The sequence below is a fragment of the Hyalella azteca genome, unplaced genomic scaffold (assembly GCF_000764305.2).
Source record: "Hyalella azteca isolate HAZT.00-mixed unplaced genomic scaffold, Hazt_2.0.2 contig1034, whole genome shotgun sequence".
NCBI lineage: Eukaryota > Metazoa > Arthropoda > Malacostraca > Amphipoda > Hyalellidae > Hyalella > Hyalella azteca.
Window position 1 is genome coordinate 77309 of NW_025931366.1, and position 27500 is coordinate 104808.

Sequence of the window (27500 nt, forward strand, 5' to 3'; positions counted from 1 at the left end):
ACCCAATTACCCCGCGCTCACTGATAAGGAAAATGTGGTCACACCATTTAGCTTCACACTCAAAGAAATGAGATGGACTTTGTCCAAATAGAGATGCACTTTCTGCTTTAGTGTTAATCATTCTGACCCAGTTTGGCCCGGACAAAAAGCGTGTATCAGTGGTACGCGCAGAAAGTGTCAACATTTGGATCAAATCACACATTCTTTTTCTGAGTGTATGCTGTGTATACAAGCGTAAGCCAAAGTATCTCAATCACTTGATGGCTACACGATGAAAATGATGGCTATTGACAAGCTATGAACACGTATTGATCAGTAGTTCGCCCGTTACTTAAAATATTTATTAAACATCATGTCAATTAAATCTACCGTCAATTGCAACACAAGGCTAGGCTATGGCCAAGCATTTTCATTAAGGATATTAGTACTCGTGTAATAAAAGTAATTTTGCTCATTTGTAAACATTAAATGTTTCAGCCAAGTAAAATATTATAGAAGATTATTCATGATTAACTCAATTCAAGTTAATGTTTTTCACAATAAACAAAAAGATCGCTTAGGATTGCAGTTCTACCCAATCCAGCAGAGAAGAATAAAAAATCTTCACGAGCTTCAAAAAACTCTACAGGATATTTCGAACGACAGCGATAAAAGATATTCAGCTCAATGACCATTGTCAAATTTTTCCAGTTATTAGCCCAGAAAATGAGGCCATAGGAAGGCATATTATTGCTACGGAGGGAGTTGACTACTGAAGACTCGTGGCAAAGCGAACTCTTCAAGGGAATTCAACTCTTACAGGTGACAACTGCTTGAAGTTCTCAGTTACCGCTACGATTAGGTGAAATATAGCAATAATTACTAACTATGTTTCTCCAAGCAGTTCCTTGAAGCCATTCAAGTGTGAACAAGGTAAAGGTTACCAACGATCAGTGTGATTATAACCACTGTAAGTATAGGATACGGAAAGTAGATAACCTTCTAGATCGACACTAACACGTGTCTTCGTTTTAAGACAAATTGAAATTGTTCGACCGTTTCACGTTTTGAATTTAACTTTGTCAGGTTTCACATCCGTGAAATTTAGATCAAATTGACACTTTCGGAAATAACAAAATTCAGGGAACCTTCAGGAAACTCCCCTCCAATCACTCAAACTTTTCTATGCATCAAAAGCTTGTCTTGCAAATGATTCCTAGAAGACCGCTTTTGTCAGGATTGCTTCAAACGCCCGACGTAAAAAACTGAAAGCTGATCCACATTAGCACAGAATTGTACTTCGAGAAGGATCTTGATTAGCAAGTTTTGATATTTTACAAAATAGTACAGAAGTACCGTACCAGTGGTTGCGTGAAAGAATTGGCCATTTATTCAAGTTAACGCAGAATAAATGCAAATTTCCAAATTGTAGGAGAATATAGTCGCCTTTTTGTCTGAAATTTCAAAAATTTCAGTTCCAATATATGCAGCGTGCGTGTCAATTCAGAAAGAAAATAAGGATTTACCAAGAAATTGAAACGATGCGAAAGAGAAAAGACGAAAAAAAGAAGAAAAGACGAAGAAAAAACGAAGGAGAAAAGAATATTCGACAAAAAATAGTGAGTAAACATCGTGGGTGTGAAGATCACGACCAGAGTTCGCAAAACACAATCATTATTTAGATGCCAAAACTTGTATTTAGATGCCACTTCATTAACATCTGAAAGAGACAAGAATACAAGACATTCGGATCATTCATTTAAATAAAACGATTATCAAAATGCCTAAGAACATATTAATTTGAATCAGACTATATTACATGCCAATCGAAAACGGTGACCAGGATAAATTATGAAAATTTTTTGGATCAAGACGAAAAATTCCATCTTAAATCAAAAAATCATTCTGGGCAAGCCTATAAATTCAAATTACAAAAAAAGACATAAGAAACGATCTGAATAATTTAAACAACATAGAATTGCTCTTAACTATAAGAAATTAAAATTTCGGTGACAAGCGCCTCAATCAATTATAATTATTTGTAATGTAACATGAAAAGCATTTGAAATCAAGCCAAGCACTGACAACATGCGGTCATCCGAAGTGCTACAACTAACGTCAAGGTTATGTTGAAAACAATTGTCGAACGCCACATCTTTTGTGAACAATTTTTGTGACCAGCACGCACGATATGTATACAAATAAAAAAAAAACGATACTGTTAACCTTAGGGTCGTGATGAGCTTGTCATTTCGGGAGAAAATAATTATGAATTATAAACGTTCGTGAGAATATTTTCGACCATCATCCATAAACTCGCTATCATGGTTGCAAGTATCACAAAGTCTCACCATCGTACAATGAAGAGTTGCTAAGTGCTGTTCATTTCCGTCTAACAAGCTTGTCATAACGCCAGATGATCTCTTACTAGATTAATTACAAAATTGCGTTAAAATAAGACGCAGAATCTACAAGAAATAAGTATTTATTTAAATAAAAATATGAGGAGAATTTGCACGCCAAGTCAAACATCTAAGTACATAAGCCATCATCTTTATTCAAACTTTAAAAACAGTTAAAAATTGCAACAGTTTCAATGTTGCAAATTAGGTGCAAGTGGGAATTAGTTAATACAATGGAAGAGCAATATAAATGAAAACGGAAGGGATGAGTTTTCCATTCTAGTTTGTGATAAATTGAAATATCTCTTTGACTTAAGTGCGATTGGAAAGAAAGAAATAAACGTGTTACTCCAAGTTCGAACAAACACGTACTATAACTTCAAATATGAATGATAATAAGTTATGGCTACAATTGGCATGAATCAGAATCAAGGATAAAACTCTTGATGAAAAATAATGAAAAATTATTTTTTATTATATAAAGAAAGAAAAAGAGATCTATCCCTGAAATTTTTACCGAGGACGGCAGAAAGCTTGCAATGTTCTGCACGTTCTAAAGAATACAAGCGTTCACATCATACCACAGAAAATATGACGCATATTATAAATTTGAATATACGAGTTGCTCAAAACTCCCGCCAGGCGGCGGATGAGACGGGCAGTGCGGACACAGTGCGGACATTCAGTGGACAGTCCGAAGCTACATTAGGATGAACAGTCCGGAGCTGTATGCTACATTAGTACCTGCGGGACAGAGAATGTCTCATGACCACTCCACGCTACATGTCACACTGACACCACGCTACATGGTCACACTGACTCCACGCTACATACACAACGCTAACACCACAGCACAACGCTAACACCACAGCACAACGCTAACACCACAGCACAACGCAAACACCACACATTCACGCCGCAACAACACCACCAAGTATTCAAGTAAGGATGCCCGTTTGCTGGTCAACGCTGCACGGAAAGAACTGAACTGTCTTTTGTAAGTCTGCATGCCGTGGATTAAAAATATCATATAAATGATTCAATTCATGTTTAAAAACTTTATTTTATAATTAATATCCAGGAAAAATGAGATCAAAATCAGAGGCTGAAATAAGCTGGAACCTCGAGGTTTGTTTTTCGAAATTCGGTGATAGAAGCGCGAATGAATTGCACGTGAGTTTAAGAAACGAAGGAGACACAGGAAGATAATGTTTATTAAAATTTAAGACGTTCTTCTGGCAGTAGATTTGTTGTTCTAGGCCAACACAGGGTTAGTTCTATCAGTACTGAATACCGGTTGACGATTCACAAGCGGTAAAAATGAGTAATTGAAAGGCAGTGCAATACATACATAACTCAGGACATTCACTCCACAACAGAGCACGGGCATATACAAGCACGTGTATCGTAATACGAATTATACAGGCACGTGAAAAACACAGAGCATCGCATTCCGAAAAAGTGATGAGTAGAGGGATGTGCGATGTGAAGTGGACAATGAACTTAGAATATAATGAATATAGCATGCAAGTTTTATTTCCATGATTCCATGTATTACGAAAAATCGTCAGTAGCGAGATTATGAAAAGTTTATACACCTGAGCTAGGTCGAAAAAAATACGTTAGAAAGAGACAAAAGCCTCGGAAAAAAGAAACCGACCTTTTTAAATAAAAATAACCCTTTTTAATTTTTAAAGTCCCTTACTCTCTGTCTCAGAAATATACATACACAACAATGGAAATCGTTTTAAAAAAGGTGCCTTGAAATTTCAAGTCTTTCCTTACTCACTTTCCAGTCATGGTTCTTAACTCTTAATTATTTCTCTTGTAGATCTTCGCTCATGTTCAAGATCGTTCTAAATTTTACCTTACTTCAAGTAGCTTATTAATTATTTTAGCCGTAGTACTATTGTCCCACACGGTAGAACATTGAAAGGAAAACTTCAGTTCTAAATCGTATGCTATTCAATATCAAGTAAGTAGGTAATTCGATATGATTATAAATTCTTCAGGGCAAGCAAGAGCATTTACTACTTGTTTACTGACTATAAAACCAAACAGGCAACATAGCTAGATACTAATATACTAACTAAATTTTCCGAGACATTTATTGTCCACTTAGGACCAATTTGAAACATTTATGTTTAAATTGTAAGACGTGTCCGCGAGAAAGAAAGCCTAAGGCAGGCTTGAGCGTCGCTGCAAACACAAGGATCTCCTACCTCAGTAAATTCATGGCAGTTTCCGCTACATGTATACTGTATAGTACGAATACAACAAATTTAATACGAAAAACTCGTCATATTGCCAGTGAAACTACAATTTATTCAGGAATACCTGGCTATAGGAATTGATCACAGCAAAATTAAGTGTGAACATTTGTGTAGCGATGAATGAGAATGAAATGTGCCTGAAAGAAATGAATGACATGCAACATATAATACACCTGAGTTCTTTGTTTCAGCACAAAAACGTCGCGTCACACATATACAAAAAATCATTTTGTCAAAATGAACGCATTGATCGCCAATGCTCGATGAATAAATAGCAACATCTTCAAGGCACAATTTGATTGAATAGATACCAAATAAACTACAGATTATTTATTTAACATTGATTCCAGCCGAGCGAGAAACGTGCCAATCAATATTTTAGTAAAATATCCAACAATAAGTTGATTATTTCTGTCAACAGAAGCGTTTGATTTTGAACATTAACAACATTCAAACACGTGTTTTTCTCCCACATAGCCAAGGCTTGCAAGGCACATATATAATGTACTTAGATCTCTGTTTTTTTTTTTCACGTTTAACTTCTAGCCATAACTGCTAGGAGTAACACACAAATTCTCAAAGGCGGTCATGAATGTCAATTAAATTCAGACTAAGATGTTGAAAAAATGTTGACAAGAGATACCATGGTTCATCTTTTATTTGATTCAACATAGGAGGGAGGGTAACTTTCAGTGTTTGGTCAACATTTCATGAAGATGCTGACAGATTAGGAGATAAATTGTTCAATTTGCACTAATTTTAGTCTGCTCTAATTATTATTATTGCTGATTACATTTATTTACTTTATTTTAATATATTAATTTTAATTTGTTTTTTTATTTAATTATTGATGATTTTACATTTCTCCTAGTAGCGCTCATACACAATGACTCTAGTAGTGTTGAAACTATTTTACACAGTAGCGACAGTAAGGCACTGGTATTATTTATATAAATAATTGTTGTCAGACAATAACATACCGATAGTAATTAGGCTTGAAGGGACCAGCTTTGCTGAGACCGAGGTACTTGGCTTGGTCATCACTGAGCTCGGAGAATATATAAATAATTGTCAGACAATAACATACCGATAGTAATTAGGCTTGAAGGGACCAGCTTTGCTGAGACCGAGGTACTTGGCTTGGTCATCACTAAGCTCGGAGAGATGAGCGTCGAACATGGGCAGGTGCAGACTGGCCACGTACTCGTCCATCTTCTTAGGCAGCAGATACACGTCGCTCTTGTAGCGGTTAGGGGGCGCGTTGAACAGCTCGATCAATGCCAGTGCCTGTAAGTGTGGAGTCTTTGGTGTAACATGCACGAAATATATAAAGCAGGATCTATGCATGTGCCTGTTAGGGAGGAGTGTCTGATGTTACATTCACGAAATATATAAAGCAGGATCTATGGAAGTGCCTGTCGGGAAGTGCCCAAAATATTAAAAGATGAATAAAAGTCAATGACACTTTTGACAAACAGACACTCTCGTCCTTTAATATCATTCGCAGAACATTAAACGCAGAAGGAAATGGTAGAAAGCTCGCTCAAAGCAAGAGCATTTTGAAGTGAAGCCTTCGAATATTCATTCCCAAAATATTAAAAAGCGAAGAGAGAACATCGAAAATGACTATTGATCATTCTAGACATCAACTAAAGAAGTGCAGGAAGACTGCAACAATTTGAACGCTCAGCTTACGAATAGAGTTGAATTTGAATGTAAATTTGACAACAACACATTCATCTCTCATTCGCCCAGACGAACGCCAAGACCTTCAGTAATTTGTAGGGAAAAAAACGTAAAAACACAAACAATGGTGGATCGAAGGAGTTCTAGAATGCAACGAAAGGGTCTATCCTCTCTTAAATGTACTCCAGTTAACTTAGGACACTAGCAACTTTAGACACATTAGTTGACCCGTGCACCATCATGATTTAGTATCTTGAATTAGAAAATATTAATATTTGAAGATCGACTTAGTACCCTGAAGACTGGTATTCTTCAGTAAGCTTTAGTGCTTACAAATACTTCATATTCCGACTATTAAAGTCAATATTAATAGGCGCATGAAAAACATGAAGGAGACCAGACATTTTGGAACTCGAGCTCGTAGTTTTTTTCATCCCTTACCGCAAGAAAAAAAAAACGAAAAAGAATCTCCGCTACCTGAGTGCATGATGTGATGGAGACGTTGATGGATGGCACGGATGATAATGATAGGTTGACCAGTCTACCCTCAGCCAAGAGAATGATGCGCTTGCCATCAGGCCAGATGATGTGGTCCACCTGAGAGCGAACCTTCTCCCATGTCAGCTCCGGAGTCCGCAGCGAGTTCTGTTGACAAGAGAAGGTAATGAATTACGGAACGTAAACTACTAAACTTTTTTTTCTCCCATGTCAGCTCCGGAGTCCGCAGAGAGTTCTGTTGACAAGAGAAGGTAATGAATTACGGAACGTTAACTACTAAACTTGTACCATTATGCTTTGGAATACTGAAAATAAGAGTTATTAACTCCGTCAGCCAATTACTGGCGGCTTGTGAAGCTAAACACACCAATCACGGACGAGAAATCGGACGCTACGTGCACTTCAGCGAAGTTTATTGGACGGCTCAAGATAAGTAACGTGAAACGTAACTTTTCATCATTATGGCTGAGAACGACGGATTTAAATGAATACTTCTATGGAGGATGGTTGAGGGAATAGTTGATTTAAGCGAAGCATTGATCAAAAGATATTTTCGTGCCACGGGGTTCGTGGGGGACGCTATTCAAACGACAAAGTCAACTTGCAAAAGCAACCAACATTTGTCAAGTTTTTACGAGTTTAAGAGATACTAGTGTTCAACAGCACTAATTTGATCGATAAGTTTTGTACGCATGTACAAAACTTTTGTACTTAAACAAACAAACATGATCGCACAACTTCTGTACTCAAACAGACAGACACTTTTTTCCAAAATATTTGACCAAACTCCTCTTTCCTGTACAAAACGTGTAAAAAAGGCAAAATTTATCATTATTAAAAAATATAAATGAACTATAGATGTTCTGACCACATCGATCTCAGTGTTGGAGTGTCCCATCATTATTAAAACAAAATAAATGAACTATAGATGTTCTGACCACATCGATCTCGGTGTTTGAGTGTCCCATCATTATTAAAACAAAATATATAAACTATAGATGTTCTGACCACATCGATCTCAGTGTTGGAGTGTCCCATATTGCAGACGATGCAGCCGTTCTTCATCTTGTCCATGTGTTCCCTGGTGACGACGTTCTTGTTCCCCGTCGCCGTGATAACGATGTCAACTTGCCTGATAACCTCGCCTAACTTCATCGTCCTTATGCCGTCCATGCTGCACAATAAGACAAGAACATGGAAATATACATAAGTACCGTATATTATTGACATTTCATATTACCGTCATAAATTAACAACTTCATCGTCCTTATGCCGTCCATGCTGCAACATAACAGAACATGGGAATATACATAAGAATATTATTGACCCCTCATATTACTGTCATATATAGGAAACTTCATCGTCCTTATGCCGTCTCATTTTATAACAGGAATAAAGTAAGACTGTACTTGGCTAGTGATATTTCATCCTACTTTAAAGAAACACGAATACAGTAGGAATGTGATACTTTCTCCTACTACGAGTATGTAGGGTTGGGAATAAGAATAATGTATGACAATAGCTTTATCTTACTTACCACCAGTAATACATCCTATTCCATTAACAGTAATTTATGGTACTTTTTCAACCGCAATAAAGTAAGACTATGCAAACATCTGACGCAGCCTGCAAAGTGCAGATGTGGTCTATTTCGGTAACGTTATCAACAGTAATCAATCTTACATCATCACCAGTACCTTATCCAACGCCATACTGAGTAATAAAAAAAAAATGCAAAGTATATATTTTATATGCAAACTACAAATAAAAGTATAAGCACAAGTCTGACCAGGCCTGGAGAGCGCAGATGGGGTCGATCTCGGTGACGTTATAAATAATAATTAATCTAATTAATGTATTAATCTAACCAGTAACTTATCCAACTTCCTAATTAGTAATAAAATATGAACATATATTCAGAAGTCTGACCAGGCCTGCAGAGCGCAGATGGGGTCGATCTCTGTAACGTAGACGACGCAGCCGAGGCTCTTGAGAGCCTGGCAGCAGCCCTTGCCCACCTCACCGTAGCCACACACCACCACCTGCTTGCCGCTGAACATCACGTCTGTTGACCGCTTCAGGCTGCAAACATCGTCGTTTATTGTCAGAAATAAAGCGTATTTCAATCATGTATTAAAGTATATCAATACACCTGCTTGCCGCTGAACATCACGTCTGTTGACCGCTTCAGGCTGCAAAATATCGTTTATTGTCAGAAATAAAGCGTATTTCAATCATGTATTAAAGTATATCAATACACCTGCTTGCCGCTGAACATCACGTCTGTTGACCGCTTCAGGCTGCAAAATATCGTTTATTGTCAGAAATAAAGCGTATTTCAATCATGAATTAAAGTATATCAATAAACCTGCTTGCTAATTAAAATCACGTCCGTCGAGCGTTCATATAAAATTGACATAAGGCTGCCAACGCAACATCAATTGTCAGTCTTTGAACTTATTTCAATTATATGTGAAACAAAACGAGGTTTTGATCGAGTAAAAACGGCAGATTATTTCTGTGAACTCTTGGCATTGACCACATCAAGCTGCCACGATATTACATATTATCAGTAATAGCGCTTCTTCTAATCATGTATGAAAGTGTAAGACGTGGGAATGCTAGCAGCGCGGTATGAGTCTATTAAGGTCTAAATTACGCCAAACGCTGGTTGTTCCAAGCACCCTATGGTTCGGTTCAGGCGTTAAGGTAATGATGGCAAATGCTAAGTAAGGTTTCTGTCTAAGTAAGGTTCTAAACACCTGTCAATGATAGACTCCCTGCAGGCATAGAGTCCATTAAGGTCTAAATTACGCCGAACGCTTGGTTGTTCCAAGCGCTGTAGGGTTCGGTTAAGGGAAGGTAATGATGGCAAATGCTAAGTAAGGTTTCCGACGCACCTGTCAATGATGGACTCCCTGCAGGCATAGAGTCCATTAAGGTCTAAATCACGCCAAACGCTTGGTTGTTCCAAGCGCTCTAAGGTTCGGTTCAGGCGTTAAGGTAATGATGGTAAATACTAAGTAAGGTTTTCGACGCATCTGTCAATGATAGACTCCTTGCAGGCATATAGTCCATTAAGGTCTAAATCACGCCAAACGCTTGGTTGTTCCAAGCACCCTAAGGTTCGGTTCAGGCGTTAAGGTTTTGATGGTAAATGCTAAGTAAGGTTTTCGACGCACCTGTCAATGATAGACTCCCTGCAGGCATAGAAGTTATCAAACATGGTCTTGGTGACAGAATCGTTGACGTTCATAGCGGGCACGTTGAGCTTGCCAGCCTTGCTGAGCTGGTAGAGGCGGTGCACGCCTGTAACGCTCTCTTCACACACGCCTATGAAACACGCGATACAATAACTTGAATACGCAAATACGCATACGATAACTTAAATAAATAAATAAGTAACTCTTGCATTTATCTTCTAATTTACTTGACTAGCAACTAAGTTCAAAAGTTTGCTCTTAAAAAACAATTATTGCAGAATTTTGTTGTAAATCGCTGAAGAATACCAAATGAATTCAAAAGGAGAATGCCGACGAAATAAAAAATGATTCTCACTAGAAGAAATTATTGGGGAATTTGTTGGAAAATATTACAAAATACCTACGAAGTTTACTGTACTAACTACACAGAATTATTGGGAGCAAAACAACAATAGACACAATTATCATCTATTATTAAGTTGCTTTATGCAACAAATTGGCAAAATGGCATTCAACCAATAAATCATTTGTACATAATGGATGGTTATCTTTGATCGTATTAAATATGGCGGGGTACTTCATTATAGCAACGTTAGTTCCTAAATATCAGCTTACTTTTGACCATCTTGAACATGGCGGCACACTTCATTAGAACATCTCACCCCAAATATCAGCATACCTTTAGCCATAACAGCATACCTTTGACCATCTTGAACATGGCGGGATACTTCATTAGAACATTTCACCCCACACATTCCCATACCTTTTATTCATATCCCCATACCTTTTATCCATATCCCCATACCTTTTATCCATATCCCCATACCTTTAACCATCTTGAACATGGCAGGATACTTCATTATAACAACATTAGTTCCTAAATATTAATATACCTTTAACCATCTTGAACATGGCAGGACACTTCATTAGAACATTTCACCCCAAATATCACCATACCTTTAACCATATCACCATACCTTTGACCATCTTGAACATGGCAGGATATTTCTTGATCATGAGATGTGTAGCGTCACCGCCATCGTCCAGCAGGAGGTTAGGTTGCCAGTTCTCAGCGTTGACGGTCTTGTCGATGCACCACCAGAAGTCCTCCTCGCTCTCACCGCGCCACGCGAACACCGACAACCCTGCCAGTAATTCAGTCCCTTTAACTAATCTATTCAGTTATACACAAGTTATTATCTAGGTACAAATTTTCATTTCTTGTGTACGGCAAATTTTAAAGCCTGCCATCAATTCGTTCCCTTTAATTAATCGCTATTCAGTTATACATAAGTTATTATCTAAGTAAAATTTTTCTTTCATATGTACGGTAAATTTTAAAGCCTGCCATTAATTCATTCCCTTTTATTAAACGCTATTCAGTTATACACAAGTTATTATCTAGGTACAAATTTTTCTTTCTTGTGTACAGCAAATTTTAAAAATTTTGTCTGTTATTTTTGTTTAATAAAAAATTACATTATATCGAAAATCAAAAAGTTTTCAATAAAAGCTTCTAATTTATTAAACTCTATCTTATATTTTCAATTCTATATTTGAATTTGGGAAACCGTGAAATTATTCTTGAATTTTTTTTTTGAGAGATCGAGAAAATCGTAAAAGTTTCGGCATGAATATGTTTTGTGCAGCGAGTAAAACGTTGTGAAATTTTTTAGCCTGAGGAGAATTAATCGACAATAGAAAATATACAGTGGAATTAATGAATATAATTCGTACGGGTACAACGTTGTGAAATTTTTTAACCTTAGGAGAATTAATCGCAAATAGAAAATATACGGTGGAATTAATGAATATAATGATCATAGTTTAGGAACCTTTCTCAGCCAGTGCAGCGGCGACTTCGTTCTGCGTAGAGAAGATGTTGCACGCCGCCCACCGCACGCTCGCACCAAGAGCTGTCAGCGTCTCGATCAGAACCTGTACAATCGCGGCGAATATATTTTTTATTTACCGTGAATACTACTTGTACAATCGTGACAAATATTCTTTATTAATTTACTGTAAATAAAACCTGTACAATCGCGGCAAATATTTTTTACTCGTTTACTGTAAATAAAACCTGTACAATCACGGCTAATATTTTTTAATCGTTTACTGTAAATAAAACCTGTACAATCAAGGCAAATATTTTTTTTAACTTACCGTAAGTACTATCAGATCTTGAGAAATGTCTGCAACTATTGCTTTTTATAACCACTATTATTCAATTTGTCAAATATTTTACAATTTTCTTACTCACAAATTAAACCATAAGATCCTGCAAAATTGCATCAATTAATTTTTTAATTTGCAGTTAATACGATTACATCCTGCAGAGTGGTGGCAATTATTTCATTTATTTTTTAATTCACAACTTTTACGATCAGAACCTACACAATAGCAGCAATTGTTTTATTCATTTAAATTCCAAAATAGCGCAATTAAAACCTAAAAGATGGCGGCCCTTCTTAATACTTTTCACTTTTAAATTAATAGTTAAAATTGTCAACAAAAATTTCAAAGTGCCTTCAATTTTTGCATCATTTCAATTGCTGTTCTCACAATGCAAAAAATTGCAAAATGAAACTGATTTCCCGAGTGATTAGGATATATGCGATAAAACGTTCATATACCAACGACATACCCGAGTGATTAGGAGTGATTATCATATACCCGAGTGATTAGGATATATGCGGTAAAACGTTCATATACAAACGACAAAATCGTACCGAAGAATGGCCAAGTTCAAGAGTTACTCGTACGCTACGGGGGAAATTGCAGCGTCCATTGAACTGAGATTAAGACTAAACCTAATGCGCTACGGACGGCAGTATGAGTGTTGATGTGCTTAATATAAGATTATATATAAGGCCATATACAATACTCAACACAAGACAACACAAGACTCAACACAAGACGCTGTACTCACAGCAGTCTGGGCGTTGATGTGCTCAACACAAGAGACAACACAAGACACAACACAAGACACAACACAAGACACAACACAAGACACAACACATGACACAACACAAGACGCTCTATACTCACGGCAGTCTGGGCGTTGATGTGCTCAACACAAGACTCAACACAAGACACAACACAAGACACAACACAAGACACAACACAAGACGCTGTACTCACGGCAGTCTGGGCGTTGATGTGAGTGCAGCCGACGATCTTAGCGCCCTTCAGCGGCGAGTCTTTCCCTGCGCGCTCACGCAGCGCTACGATCCCCGGCATCTCTGGCGGTGAAAAATAAATTAAAACTTTGTCATGAAAATCTACAGTGATAGGCTTTTTGAAATATTGCCCAATCATTGTTTCGTGTCATAATCTAATGAAAAATATTATAGGATTAAAGTTTTATAAGATTTTTAAACATTCAGTTTTTATAGTAATGCAAAGCAACCCGTGATCTAAAATAAACCAAATACAAAATTTTCTTCATAATAACAATGTAAGAGTCAAATGGAAGCTTAATCCTTGCCCGTCTTGCCCTATTCACATTTGCATTTGTTGTAGCATAACTGTTGAAGCTGAGATTGAACACGCGGTGTCTAACTAGTTCAAGTAAATAATTATGACTGGGCTCATTTGTATACCTGCTAAATTACTTCATCATGCACTGAGGCAACATCAACAGCATTACACATTTTTCACTGATCTTTCCCACAAAAAAAATATTTTCGCGACTTAGTGCTGTAATTATTGAAGTAAAGTACTTATTTATTATTAGTACTTATTAGTTATTACTTATTGTTTATTATTACATTATTATTATTTATTATTATTGCTTATTACATTAGTATTACTTATTGAAGTAAAGTGATAGATAATAAAAAAAACATCGTTTGTTAACCGTCCTTGAGCCACTTGTCAGGCGGGATTCCTTATGCAGGCAACTCAAGCGGAAAGGATAACTTCTTGCTATCCGTTCATATTTAAATTCTAAAGAGCTACTTTTCTAAGTTGATATCAGTTTACAGTGATTGACTTCCTACTTACTTCAAGTGTAATTAAGATTGCTAAAATTAAGCAAAATGACGTTCAAACAGAACCAGAAAATTACAGAAGCGTTGGCCAGATTAAAAGAAAATTAGTGGACCTCAATTAAGACTATCATCAGAAGCAAGACGAGCGCTGTGAGTTACATCTTTTACATATGAAATCCGAAGACAAATATAATGGAAGATTTGAAATAAATTTTCGTTAATTTTGATTTGGATACACTATCATATTCTACAGAATAGAACGCATCTAATTCGTTTAAGATCGGCGCAATAATGTCATCTGCAATTAAATTCGCGATCGAGTGAAGTCTCGAGGACGAATTAAGTGACATTCAAAGTTGATTCTCAATAATACCGAATGCGGAAGCATCGAATTTCGTACCCTTCTTTGAATGTGAAAATTTGCTAAGTGAGTCAGTGAGTCACATTCTATAAAAGAATGTCTAAGGTTCCATACGTCATCTCTTCCACCATGAAAACTTAGTCAATGTATATTTAACTTAGTTAAAGATCAGAGATAAATGAACTTGTTTTGCAATAATATTACTACTCGAAATGAAGCAAAATTAAGTCATACGTTTGACAATTTCAGCGACAGGCTCCGTGTTCAGCGGGGTCGTTTTTGTAGTTACTCGATATGTTTTAGGAAGATATACATGACTTGATATATATGTTTTAGTGACGTAATATACGTAATATATAATACGTAATATATATGTTTTAGGATATATATATAACTTGATATGTTTTAGGAAGATAAAGCACAGGAGGCTTAAGAGTAGAGGAAATATGTATGGAGAGCAACAAGATTTTGTAAACAGTACGATTTTATTAGATCATTGTACTGCGATTTCGCTTCCACGTCGCCAAAACCCGACAATAATCACAATTGATAAGAACATGTATGGGTTTAATTCAAATGTAAATTATAAAACGGAAATAAATTTCATTCAAATGAAATTTGGAGTCAAATGCTCAGCGATGTCAATTTCACGCCACCATAATCATACGATAATAATCATTGAAAAGAACGTGGGTTTGAGGCAAATAAAATTTAGAAGAAATAGAGAAATAAAGAAAAAATATAAATAGAGAAATATTTCATCCAAACCTTGCTCAGCGATGTCAATCTCACGGAGCCATAATTCCATAATAATAACCATTGAGAAGAACATTCGTTTAATGCAAATACAACTTAGAAGAAATAGAGATATAAAGAAAAAATATAGAGAAAATTTTCATCCAAACCTTGCTCAGCGATGTCGATCTCACGGCGCCCGAACTCGGCCTGCCTGAGGTTCTTGACGCAGAAGTCGGTGAAGCCGGCGGCCGTTGTCTGGGTCTTCTCGCGCGGCGATACTTCATCTTCATCGCTGCTGCTACCCGTGTACGAGGCTGCACAACAAATATACTTTCATTGAGATTAATTGTACAAGTATGTAAAAGGCTAATCAAGAAAAATTGCAAGTACATGTGCAAGTAAAATGATGAGAGAGAAGAGAAATACCTTCATAAAGCATTAATCTATGTTTAATCTGCTTCATGAAGCATGATTGTACAATAAAAAACACGATTTTGTTAGTTATTTACTTTATTAATTTATTTTTATTTTAAGAAGTCATTTTTGTGCATAAAACCACGATACAAAAATAACTTCTTTGAGCATAACTGTGTATACACGTCAAAAGGCTTAACGTGAGAGATACATTCATGATGTACGATTGTACATGCTTACGTATATTGGAAACAGTATTTGACGCCATTCTATTGGAAGGGTTCAGTTAGAACGCGACTCCAATGTTTTAATAGGTGACGATTTTTTCAGTTGCATTGCAAGTATTTCTTTATTCCTTTTAAATCTTTTATCTAAGTATAAACCCGTTTAAAACCCGCAGTGAACGCAATGGTCTTCAGAAATAAATAAATGAAAACATAAACGATAAGCAAAAGTGGGCTTCTGTAGAATTGCGGCATTTTAGTTTTAATCGAAATGTAACAAGTTACTACTTTTCTTTAATTATTTCAGATTATATAGATATATACCTAAATATAATTACTTTGACAACCTTTAAAAGTTTCTATCGCTTGAACGCGATAAAACAATCGAAACTTCAAAAGGCAGAGGTCAAGCTCAGTGCAGCTTGACCAAAGATTTAATTCACTCCACAGAGCGAGTAGAAGTTTGTTCAGAACACCGTTTAGCCAATAAATATGTTGCATGTACGGACATTCAGGTAGTTATTTCTGAATATCTCAATCATGATTTCCACGTTCAATTTACACATTTGAAAACCTTAAAAAGCTGATGTGTAGACTGGCCTCGAGTTAGCAAATACCAGTAGGGATAACTCCCGTGAAGAACAACGATATGTATAGAAAAACGAGAGGGAAATTCCAATGGGCGTTACAAACTCGGGTAAACTTACCACTGCAGGCGAGCTCTGACGCCAGTGCTGCCAAACTTCTGCAATCGCTCACCGTTTCATGGAGGACGCTGCATCCGGGTATTGGTACGACCAAACTTCCTACCAGATGCGGTAAGTGCCGGTAACTTCCAAATAGAACTTCGTTACCGGGTCAAATATACAACGACACAAGATTGAAACTTAAGCAAATTGGGCCAGAAATTACAGGAGAAGAATACAGGACAAGAAAACAGCTAACAACATCGAAAGGCAAATAAATAGTAAGATAAAGCACTAAAAAATTGAAGGCATTATCCGAATAATTATTGCATTGAGCTCAACTGTACAACGTATATCGAAATATGCAATGGTTTGTACAACGCAATGCAAGGTACGATACACACGCAAATGAATGAAAAAATAGAACGAGAATTCACTGTTGCAAAGCTGTAGTAACAATGACGAAAGAATATTTAACTAAGAAATAATTTTAAGTGGGTTAAAAAAACGGAAGAAAGCTTTAACCTTCATTTTGAAAAATACATATAATTAAGCCAGTCAAACACCAAATACAATATAAAAATAACAAGCTTTGAAAACGCTAAGAAAAAAAAAATCGTCAAGAAAAAATCCTAACCGAACAAAACATACGCTTAATGGTATAGTATAGACAAATCAAAATGAATTGTCCAAAAGAAAAAATTTGCAAGTGCCAGGAGGTGCATTTTCTTGTCCACCATTTGCTTTATATTTCTATTTAGATGACCTGAGATTGGTTCGGTAAATGGTTGTGATGCGAGGATACATACTATTTAAGGTGCAAACAAAGCAGCATTTAAATAAAATGTAATTAAATAAAATGCGTCAATATTCAAAACATGCAACTGATAAAATTGAAACGAAATGGTTTCAAAACAACAAAACATTTAAACATTTTAACTCACCATAATACTTTAAAGAAAGTAAAATAAAAATACGCAATAGAGCATAGAAATCGAGATGTAAATAAAACATTATTATTGCGTTGAAATAAATTTGTCAAATAGCATTTTAGTGAATAAAGTAACAATGAATTGGATGCGTTTATACAGGCATCCCATTCACAGCTGCATTCTGGCTCCAGTCTTGCTACGCTTGAACTATACGCATTAATATGGATTCAGTTTGCACTTAAACTATGAATTTAGACTGTTAACCAAATTACATAGTTTATTTCAACTTGTTTTTGTACATTTGCATATATAGGCCTTTAGCTCTCTCGATATATTATAATATATTCAAAAAGTCGGTCCTATTATTTGCATTAACAATTGAAAATAATAATGCTATTGCTTTCTTTGGATATTATTTAAAAAAATATTGCTACGATTTGCGATAACAAACGGCAAACTTGCAATAAAATTAAAATAAATGCTACAATAAAATCGCTACAGCAATCAAATAAAACAAATGAATATGAAGTAAAAAAAAGCGTGTGCAAATCCTGGTAACAGAAACGCTATTCACACCACGAGCAACAGAGCGAGAGATCAAAGCTTTAATATAGAAATCAATTCGTGACACAAAGAGGGCTCGTCCCACGAGATGTGACAAAGAAATATAATATCTTGATATCGGTTCATGTCCAATCAATGCCATAAATGGTTTGAGCACAATAAAGGTATTTTCATCATTGACTATAGCCATTGTGTGTACAATACTCGACATATAACAAAGGTATTATTTATAATAGACTTGTTATTGCGTTCATACACTCAAAAAAATAACATCGGCATTTGTATTATTGACCAGCCATTGTGCCTAAATAAATTTACCAGCGACATGATCAAGGGAATAACTAAACGAAGAATATTTCCCATTAACACGATACTCGGCACGTATAATCATTTTGTGTAATCTTTGATAAATGAACAAGAAATTATGTATAAATTAAAATATTACAATGACATAAAAGAAATGCATGCAAGCCAATTTTCCGTTTACAAGTCAAAATAAAGAAATAAAACTTTCCTGTAACTTAATTGATTTCAATACGGGGAAATTTTCTGTAAAATAACGTACGATTTCGCGATTTCTTCTAAAAATTAGACATTTTTCTATGAAGTTTAAGGTAAATTTTTTCCAGACAAAAAATAGCTAAATACCGTATTATGGGAATAAACCTTGATGTAAGCTCTTTAAATACTACTAAACACGCGTACGAGCATTTCTTTATAGATAAGGAGCCATAACCATGTGGGAGGAACCTTAAAATATTACAATCTTATTTACTGTAGGTACACTTTTACCTATGCAGTACGCCAAGGATTAAAGCTCCAGCAAAACTTTTTCCAGTCTAAAATCAGTGTAATGTGACCTGAGGCCGTACTATCAAAACTCGTTCAAGCACACGATAGCGGCGTTTAGCTTAAAAAGCCATCAATCATTAGATGACGGAGTTACAAACTCGTTACTATTTTTGATAATGCGGCCCTTGGTTTACGGTAGAGGCCAGGGGCTATACTTTCAAAACTCGCTAAGTGAACGTAAGTAGTTACGCTCTATTTTCTTGTCTATGATTGGTGGATTTTGCTCGAAAGGCCGTCAATGATTGGCTGACGAGCTTACGATCTCTTAACTTTTTTGAAAGTATAGGCATTAGGCCCAGACGTACAGTTGGAGTCGCAGGATGAGATGACTGAAGATCGTCGGCTGGAGTCAGGCAGGGGACGCGCCGCTACGGGTAGACTGAAGCGTCGTTTGTTGCGATCACGGAACCCGCTGGCGCTTGCCTCTGCAACCTTCTCGCTCAGCTGGCGTATGTTGGTGCATTACAATTCAATGGGAGATTTGTTAGTTGGACGATTATCGGCGGCGTGGAATTTCAGTTCATTGAAAGATAACCAAGTTGAACGATTATCGGCGGCGTGGCATTTCAGTTCAATGAAAGATAAGAAAGTTGAACGATTATCGGCAGCGTGGCATTACAATTCAATGAAAGATGAACAAGTTGAACGATTATCGGCGGCATGGCATTTCAATTCAATGAAAGATGAACAAGTTGAACGATTATTAGTGGCGTGGCATTTCAATTCAATGAAAGTATTTGCAAGTTGAACAATTGTTAGCGGTAGCCTGGCTTGACCAACTGGATGAGCAAAGGTGATCAGCAATTTTGGCCACGTGCGAGAGTTCAGAGCAACAGCGAAAAATGGGAATTGAAACGTGGGAAGCTTGAATTAGGAAAAGTTGATACAAAATTACGAAAGTTGATACAAAAATCATTAGGATCACAATTCAAGACACACGATTAGTTTCTTTCCCCAGAAAGTAAGATTATTTGAATCTTCGGAATGAACAAATAAATTTGTACGTTAAAAGTTGCATGTGTAGTGATCAAACCGTTATTACAGCATCTAGCAATATAACACAGAACTTCTATGGAACAGGAAAAAACAACCATTATCGTCTACAGTGAACAGCAGTCAAGTTTATCAATGGCAAAATGGAAAACCTGACCAGATTTTATTATAATTCAGGTTGAATTTATTGCGAGTTGTTTTTTGGAAATACAATTTGGGAATTACTCCCTATTATTATTAATAAATTTCAATTTGAGAGTAACTTAGAAATCTTTGAGCACGCTAAGCTGCCAAGAATGTTTCCCGTAACTTAGATTAAACGGACGTGAACAATTGAAAGAAACATTTATAATAAACATTATTTCAATGATCGAGTATGATTAAGATTTAGTTTTTCTTGCTTATGTTTCATTCCAAGTCTGCCTATATCTCTTTTGTTAATTAATTGTCGCATCATATTTATGTAACAATTTTACAATTAACTAGATTATTTTAATTTATCTGAACAATTTACGATGGAACTTAAGTATCCTAAGTTGACTGATCTCTGAATACTCGTGACCATATCCATATTCGCATGTTAACTCCCATATGTGCAAAAATGAGCCAAAAAATAGAGCGGATGAGAAGAAGAATTGAAAAGAATTGCACCCATGGAGGAGGATAAATGAAAGGAGTTACACACTTGGGTGAGGATAAGTGGTAAATCCTTCTCACCTTGAAGGATTTTTCCCCAAATTCATCACTAGCCTCAGCCTCCTCTGAGAGGCTACGGGTGATGTTGATGGCTGGGTGGTGGTGGTGGTTGTGGTGAGAAATCATCACGATTTCCTCCTCAATCCAGAAATTAGTCGTGAATTTTTAACTGAAGTACCAAGGTAATCTTCAGGGTTGGAGATTAGGTGAAGAAGGCAATCAATGTGGGAGCTTTAGTTACGCCAAAAGAGATGTGAGAAAAATCGATGAAAATGTTAGTGAATGAGATTGTAGATGTAGCAGCGCACGTAGAGGACTCTTGGTGAAGTGGCAGCGCACGTAGAGGACTCTTGGTGAAGTGGCAGCGCACGTAGAGGACTCTTGTTGAAGTGGCAGCGCACGTAGAGGACTCCTGGTGAAGTGGCAGCGCACGTGGAGAAACCTTAAAGTTGCAGCGCAGGCAATGAAGACTTGCTGATGAAGAAGAGCACGTAAATGAAAGCCGATTTGATGAGGTCACGTGCTTAGGGACGCCTCATGAGAGCCAAAAAGTTGTACCGAAAGACATTGACGAAGAAATTGGAACGTCAAGAATCTCTGCTATAGAAAATAATTCGATACTTTGTAAGATGTTCATTTGCTTTAGCTGAAATAAGCTAAAAGCTGTTCTTAAAGCCACAAGTATCCTTGTTAGTAATTTTCTCGTGCGTCAGTGAAGTATTGGCGTGTAATAGTCCGTTCGATAATTAGCATAAAAATCATACAACTTTCGGATGAAGATGACGTCAGACGGCGTAGCGAGATCAACCTAAAAACGTAGCAGGAGCCGACATCAAATCACCAGAAAGAGTGCGCAGAAACCCTGGAAAATTCACACTGCTTTTGCACGGTTCGAGTATCCGCTAATTTGTCTGGGCGGGTATTTTTCTTGCGACTTGTGCCCGTATGAGGGAAGAAAGACAACAAAGATCTATTTTGTACCAATGCAAGATCATTTGTGGGAGTCGATAATACATAAGATATCTACTTACAAAAATTTAGGACCTGCAAAGAAAACGCTCAATTGTTACATATTGTATCAAGATAATCCAATTGTGAATCTTATTTTATAAACAAAGGCACATACGAAAACGTACTCGAATTTTTAGTTGTAACCATCTCGTTAAATTCAATACGATAAAAGTAATAAATTTATTCATACACCATTTTAACGTCCACGATGAAAGAGTTTAATAAAATAAATGAACATTAAGAAATAGAACAAAATTATATTTACAATGAAATTTTACAAATGGCTGATAAAGTTAAAGCTGATCAGCTAGCGACAAATAAATAAAAATAAAAACAAGCACATACTGCAATAAAGATATGAAACTAATAATCGGTTGCCAGCGGAGGGTTAACTATTAGCCCCCACTACCTCACCGCGGTGTGTAGATTATAAGTTGTTTCAACAAATCAACTCGTAATATTCGATATTTCAATAACATTTGCCTAGCTGGAGAGTGAATTCTGAATATTCGAGGGAGGGAGAGTTCTAAAAGCCTTTAGGTTCAGTTTCATAGACGCTGATAAAGAGCAAGCCAGAAACCAAGCACGCTGCAATTTATAAAGCCTTGGAACATCAATGTCGTTCGCAGTAAAAACTCTTAAGACTCCGCGCACATCACAATTGAGAGAACTTGCAGAGAACTGCATCGTGGACAAAATTGAGATAATAACACAGAACATTGCTCCCCGGTTATTGCAATACCACAGTAACCCCGGTTATTGCAATACCGCGGGATAACGAGGGCAGTGCTACGCGCAAGAAAAATAATTGATAACAAGTTAAAAGATTCATTTTTCAACTATTATAAATACTAAATACTTGAAAACTTCATTTGATCGCAGGAATTTCAAGCTCTTCAACCCATAAGTACAGCAGATTTTGTAAATTCCCTTTCTATCACTAGACGATTTTTCACACTATTAATACCATCTGTGGCATCTTCAACAAAAAACTTATAAATAAATATCATAGCAAAACAACGGGGAAGTAAAGCGATCTGCGTGACGCCATCAGAGGACGACTGGCTCGCCTAACGTTAACGCTCGAGTAAAAAACGCTTTACTGTCCAAGCAATGGGAGTAAAGTTCACCGTCTAGGAGATCGAGTTTTTTAACAGGAGCTTAACCACGATAAAAGTACAAAGTTTACCGATTACGTTGGTGTAACCCTTATTGGGCTTCATAGCTATAACTGTACCGACACTTGGTACAATTACAACATTTTAAAATTTTGCAGTGCAGTTTGACAAGGGTTAGACATCAACTAGAACGTTTGAATTATGAAACTAGTTTCATAATGGTAATGAACTGCAGGCTATTATACATTCTAATTGAGGTTTTCTCAATTTGAAAAAACGAACGATACCAATTAAACATCCATCGTAACAATTCAAGTTTCATTGATAATTGCATCTACGATCATTCACTGCGGTGATCAAACGTGGATTTTTAGCATGGTAATGCAGCAGGGTTTCTTCGTAATTGGATGCCAACGATCCTTGAAACTTATTCGCAATAAATAAATCATTACCTGGAGCAATCGACAATTTTTCGCCTTTTACCGAAATGCGAAACCGTTTCTTGCCCAATAAACACTTCTACGGACTAAAAAAAATTTTTAAAGTTAAAAGTTACTTCAGAAAAAACATCACAGCTTAAGTTAGCACGAATAAAAGTTAAATTTACCGAAAATGCAAAAATTGCCTCACCGACAATCATATTTCCTTGACCGACAATCATGACAATCATATTAGACTGGAGATGGAGAGCATTTATCTAACTATAACCAAAATCCTATTTCCCTGCACCGATAACAATTTTTTCGCGTTACCGCTGAGTTTCGCAGCTCCAACAACCATATTTCACCACAGCACCGACAACCATATTTCACCGCCACACTGACAACAACATTTCACCGCAGCACTGACAACCACAATCCACCACATGGGACCAACCGTATTTCAGCGCCAGGAACCTAGCACAACTTACGCGGCACTTTGGGCTTCTTCACAGCTCCATTCATCCTTCCGCGAGATAAGTCGTGTCGAGATCGATGGCGGAGGACGGATGTAGAGAAGGGCCGTTAGCGGCTTACAATTAGATGAGGTATCACGCTTCGCCGTGGGTCTCGCAGATTGTAACAGGTGCAAAATTGGGAAAAACAAATTGTTTCATGTAAGAGAAACTGCGAGTGGCAGACTTTATTGCGAATAAATGATAATTCTTCATTAGCTACAGGGATATTTCGTTTTAATTTTAAGTGATGGCACTATGAACTTAGATTGCAAAATTTGGCCAGCTTCATTATTTTGGGAAGAAATAAGTATTCGGTGGAATTTCTATCTTAAAATAAAAACTAAGAACGAAACGCTTTCAACGGCTTAAAGGATTTAGCAAACTTAACGGAATATTGCAGTACCACGGATAACATCGTTGTTCGCGATGGGAACTTAACCCTCTACCGCCGTATGCCACTCTCTGGGAACAAACTTTCAACTTAAATTATACGTAAACTATTGAGTGTAGCAACCTGAGAACGTTTGTACGCAACAGAGAACATATCAAAGTTGTCGTACGTGGCGGCAACCATCAGTTCAAGTCATTTTGTGCTCACTAGAACGTACCCTTTTTGGGAAGTAGGCTTGTGACAATATTGCTCCGGTTACTCATGTCAGGCGGTAGAGGGTTAACATGAAGTAGGCTGCAAGTAAGCACCGTAAAGTTTCGTAATCTGTACGATGTTCGCAAAAAAAAGTTGAGCGCTAAAGTTGGGTTCAATCTCTAGCCACGACGCAAGGCTAAGCCTCAATTAACGAAGAAATTCTCTATATATAATCACTCTTATGTGCACGCTTGCTAGAGGTATCGTAGATAAATGGAAAACGTTCGATGTTAGATAATATTATATTGAATCAACTTTTTATTTCGGGATTCGACGTCGGTGAATACTACGAAAAGTCACAAATGTAGCGAAATGACGGGACTAATTTTTAAATGATAACAGAATCGTTAACAAAAATGTCTGAATGTGTAAACTAATATAACGATGGTCGGTTAATCAGCGATCACGAACAAAACTACATATGATCAAGGCAAACTTTAATCGATTCAAAAGCTTTAATCGATATAAGACAATGAAAAATAAATTTTTCGATTTAACTTGATAGTTTCCTTTAATTCTATCATTCGAACACAACGCTGAAAATTAACACCTAGCCACAATTTTCGTGTAGTGTATTAAACGTTTCGATGTTTAATAATTGACACTAAAAATTCAGCCACTCGATTCAAGTTAAAGAAGAATAACAAGGTAAGTTCACCACCACAACACAGCACATCGTCACACGAGCACCACTCAGTGCACCGCACACGCACACATGTCACACTGGCTGATCACAGGACTGCTGCTGCTGCTGTATGCTGGATACAACGGCCTCCACACCTCACTCGCCTTGAACGCTTTGCTTTAAATAAGCTTAAGATTCAGGTAGCGATGACGTCCGAGCTGAGGAATAAATTCTTATTACAACACTTCTCTTTAACTTCACTTCTTGTTTGTCTGTCTGTCTGCTACAAATCTTGTAATCGAAATTTAATACACTTCTACTTATCCTATCGATCTGAAGGCAATGCATGAATCAATTAATAGAATAAATAATTTTGAAAAAAATTATATATTAAAAAATTTATATATTAAAAAAAAATGAAAAACTAATTTTTTTAATATTCGAAAATTAAATGAGAAATTCATGCTACATTTGTAAGATTGGAGACACTGGATTCTTTGGAAGTGTTGTCTTTAAAAAGTAATTTTTAAACGCATATTATTTTAAGCCTAGAGTCGCACTATCAAAACTCACTAGAGTACACGTAGCAGTCGATTTGTCGTCTGTGATTGGTAAGTTTAGCTGAAAATCTGTCGTCAGTGATTGGCCGACAGACTTGCGAAATTTTTTAAAGTACCGCATGAGACAGATTAAGTTATCTTCACCTTAAGAAGCCATCTGCACTTTTAAATACACATATAATTCAGGAACGAATAACACCGCAAGAGAGTGCACATATTCGTCCTCGTTGCACCATCTTCATCCTTACTCGACTGGAACGCTTTGCTGCATATAAACACATGAATATGTTGGGGATAACTGAGTAATCCATGAACAAACTCACGTAGCCGAGTGCCAAGGCTTTTTCGCCTTCACTCGTATGCAATGCCGACCTATAGAGTAATAGAATTACATAGTAAATTAAATAGAAGATAAATCTGTCGTAGTAATATGCAACATCTTTATTGTTAATCTTTACTAAACAGCCTTCGCATTTTTTGCAATAATTTTGAAGGAACGTTATAATCACGAACTCTCTGCGCTCAAACGCCCTTACGTAAAGCCGAATAGATTAATGTCGTTTTTTAAAGCTTTACTGATAATATTAAATAAAAAATCAGGCCTTTTATCTCTTGAATTGTCAACAGTCAATTTCCAATGATATTTATTCATTAAATAAAGTTAAAACCATACTTTGAACACTTTTTTGACGCATAAATGACTCGTATATAACACCTAGCAGTACAAATACGTCAACTATATTGCAATGCAATTCGACTTAGAATAGTAAGTTAATCTCGCTGCACTGAAGATGCAAATATTTTTCGTTTTAAAGTCTTGTGACATCGTATGCGACTTGACTGATTGCCTCTCAGTTCAGGTGCAAGCTGTCACTTGTGAAAGAAAATAAAGTACAGGTATATTAACTGATATGTTTAGGATGAAAATACCGAAGTCTGAAAATTCGGTAAATTTATACTGATATTCTGTATGAATAACTGATATATTATATATTAAATCTAACTTAATCTGGCGCTACTGTTAATTTGAATGCACTCATCAAACATAACGGTATTTTTGCATTACGATAAATATTAGAGTAGAAAACGTTACCTTCCACGATTATCGTGCTAGGTAAAAATTATCGGTATTAACCACCTAAGGATCGTCACCAGCTCGAGGTGGCAGGTCTTTCGTGTCTTGGCATTGATTTTTTAACATGACCTGGCGATCATGAAGGTGATCATGGAATGGCTTATCAATAAATAAGCTTCAAGTAGCATTAAAATAAATAACGAGTTTAGTTATATGAGAGTAAAATGAGAGCTCAGTGGTGTCTGCAAATAAGTTTGTTCTGTTATGAAACGCGGCACGAAATTAGCCAAAAATTGAAAACGTTGCCTTGTCTGGTTGATTTATCATTAAATCATATACAGTACGAACACTCGACACAATAAGTACATTGGAACTTTCTTTTAGGCTATGAGATTTAAAATTAAAAGTTATATGGAATAAGTCAACACAGCCCTCTCAATAATCTCACTTGAGTAGCATAGTAGCAAAAAAATTTTTCCGAAATTGTTCATCCATTGCATGAAATGGTTTAAAGAAACGTCGCAAAAATTTGAAAAAAAGAAACGTTGCGAAAAGTGGATACAATTAATTCAAGCTCCAAAATACGACGCTCAATCTTCAACTAAAATCAACGCAAACTTACGTTTCGCTGCATACTTCGACCATTTGTAACCCTTTAGTATTTCGTCCAGCAAACAAACGCAATTTAAACCTACCCAGCCCATAAACTGCTCACAGCGGAATGCAGTGGGCAGAATCCTGCCGGAGGTGCATGGGCGAGCTTGTCTGCTCCTGCATAACTATGAATGCAGGCATATGTCGTGCCGAAATCGCGATTTCATGTCATGCAGGCATATGTCGTGCCGAAATCGCGATTTTATTAAATCGGCAGCCAGTTACAGCCGCGATGAAGAACTCAAGGTTGCAGGCCATTCGCAATAAAAAAAGTATGGAACGTCCTTATTATCAAATCGCGGTGAAGTACATATATAGCGTTTAAAGCGGCCCATTTCTCGTCTATGTTGGGTGAGTTTAGATCGATAACCGATCAATGAT

The 27500-nt window shown here is 36.6% G+C and overlaps 1 protein-coding gene across 6 annotated transcripts in view; it reads right to left on the bottom strand.

The window, feature by feature from the left end:
* Positions 1-2183: 2183 nt before the first annotated feature.
* Positions 2184-27500, bottom strand: part of LOC108677916 (S-adenosylhomocysteine hydrolase-like protein 1) — a 121169-nt gene continuing 95852 nt past the window's right edge. For 2 of the 6 annotated variants that reach the window (XM_047881402.1, XM_047881401.1), the window contains 6 exons: positions 15300-15446; positions 13183-13283; positions 11877-11979; positions 11019-11186; positions 10021-10171; positions 9046-9138 (listed from right to left, as the gene is read on the bottom strand). In XM_047881402.1, coding sequence (XP_047737358.1) covers positions 9090-9138; positions 10021-10171; positions 11019-11186; positions 11877-11979; positions 13183-13283; positions 15300-15446 — 719 coding nt within the window. In that variant the 3' untranslated portion in view covers positions 9046-9089. Of the gene's footprint in view, positions 3126-5741; positions 5942-6817; positions 6986-7846; positions 8013-8767; positions 8921-9045; positions 9139-10020; positions 10172-11018; positions 11187-11876; positions 11980-13182; positions 13284-15299; positions 15447-19109; positions 19249-20514; positions 21533-27500 lie in introns of those variants that run through there. The other 4 variants (XM_047881413.1, XM_047881403.1, XM_047881405.1 and 1 more) reach the window with 4 other exon arrangements.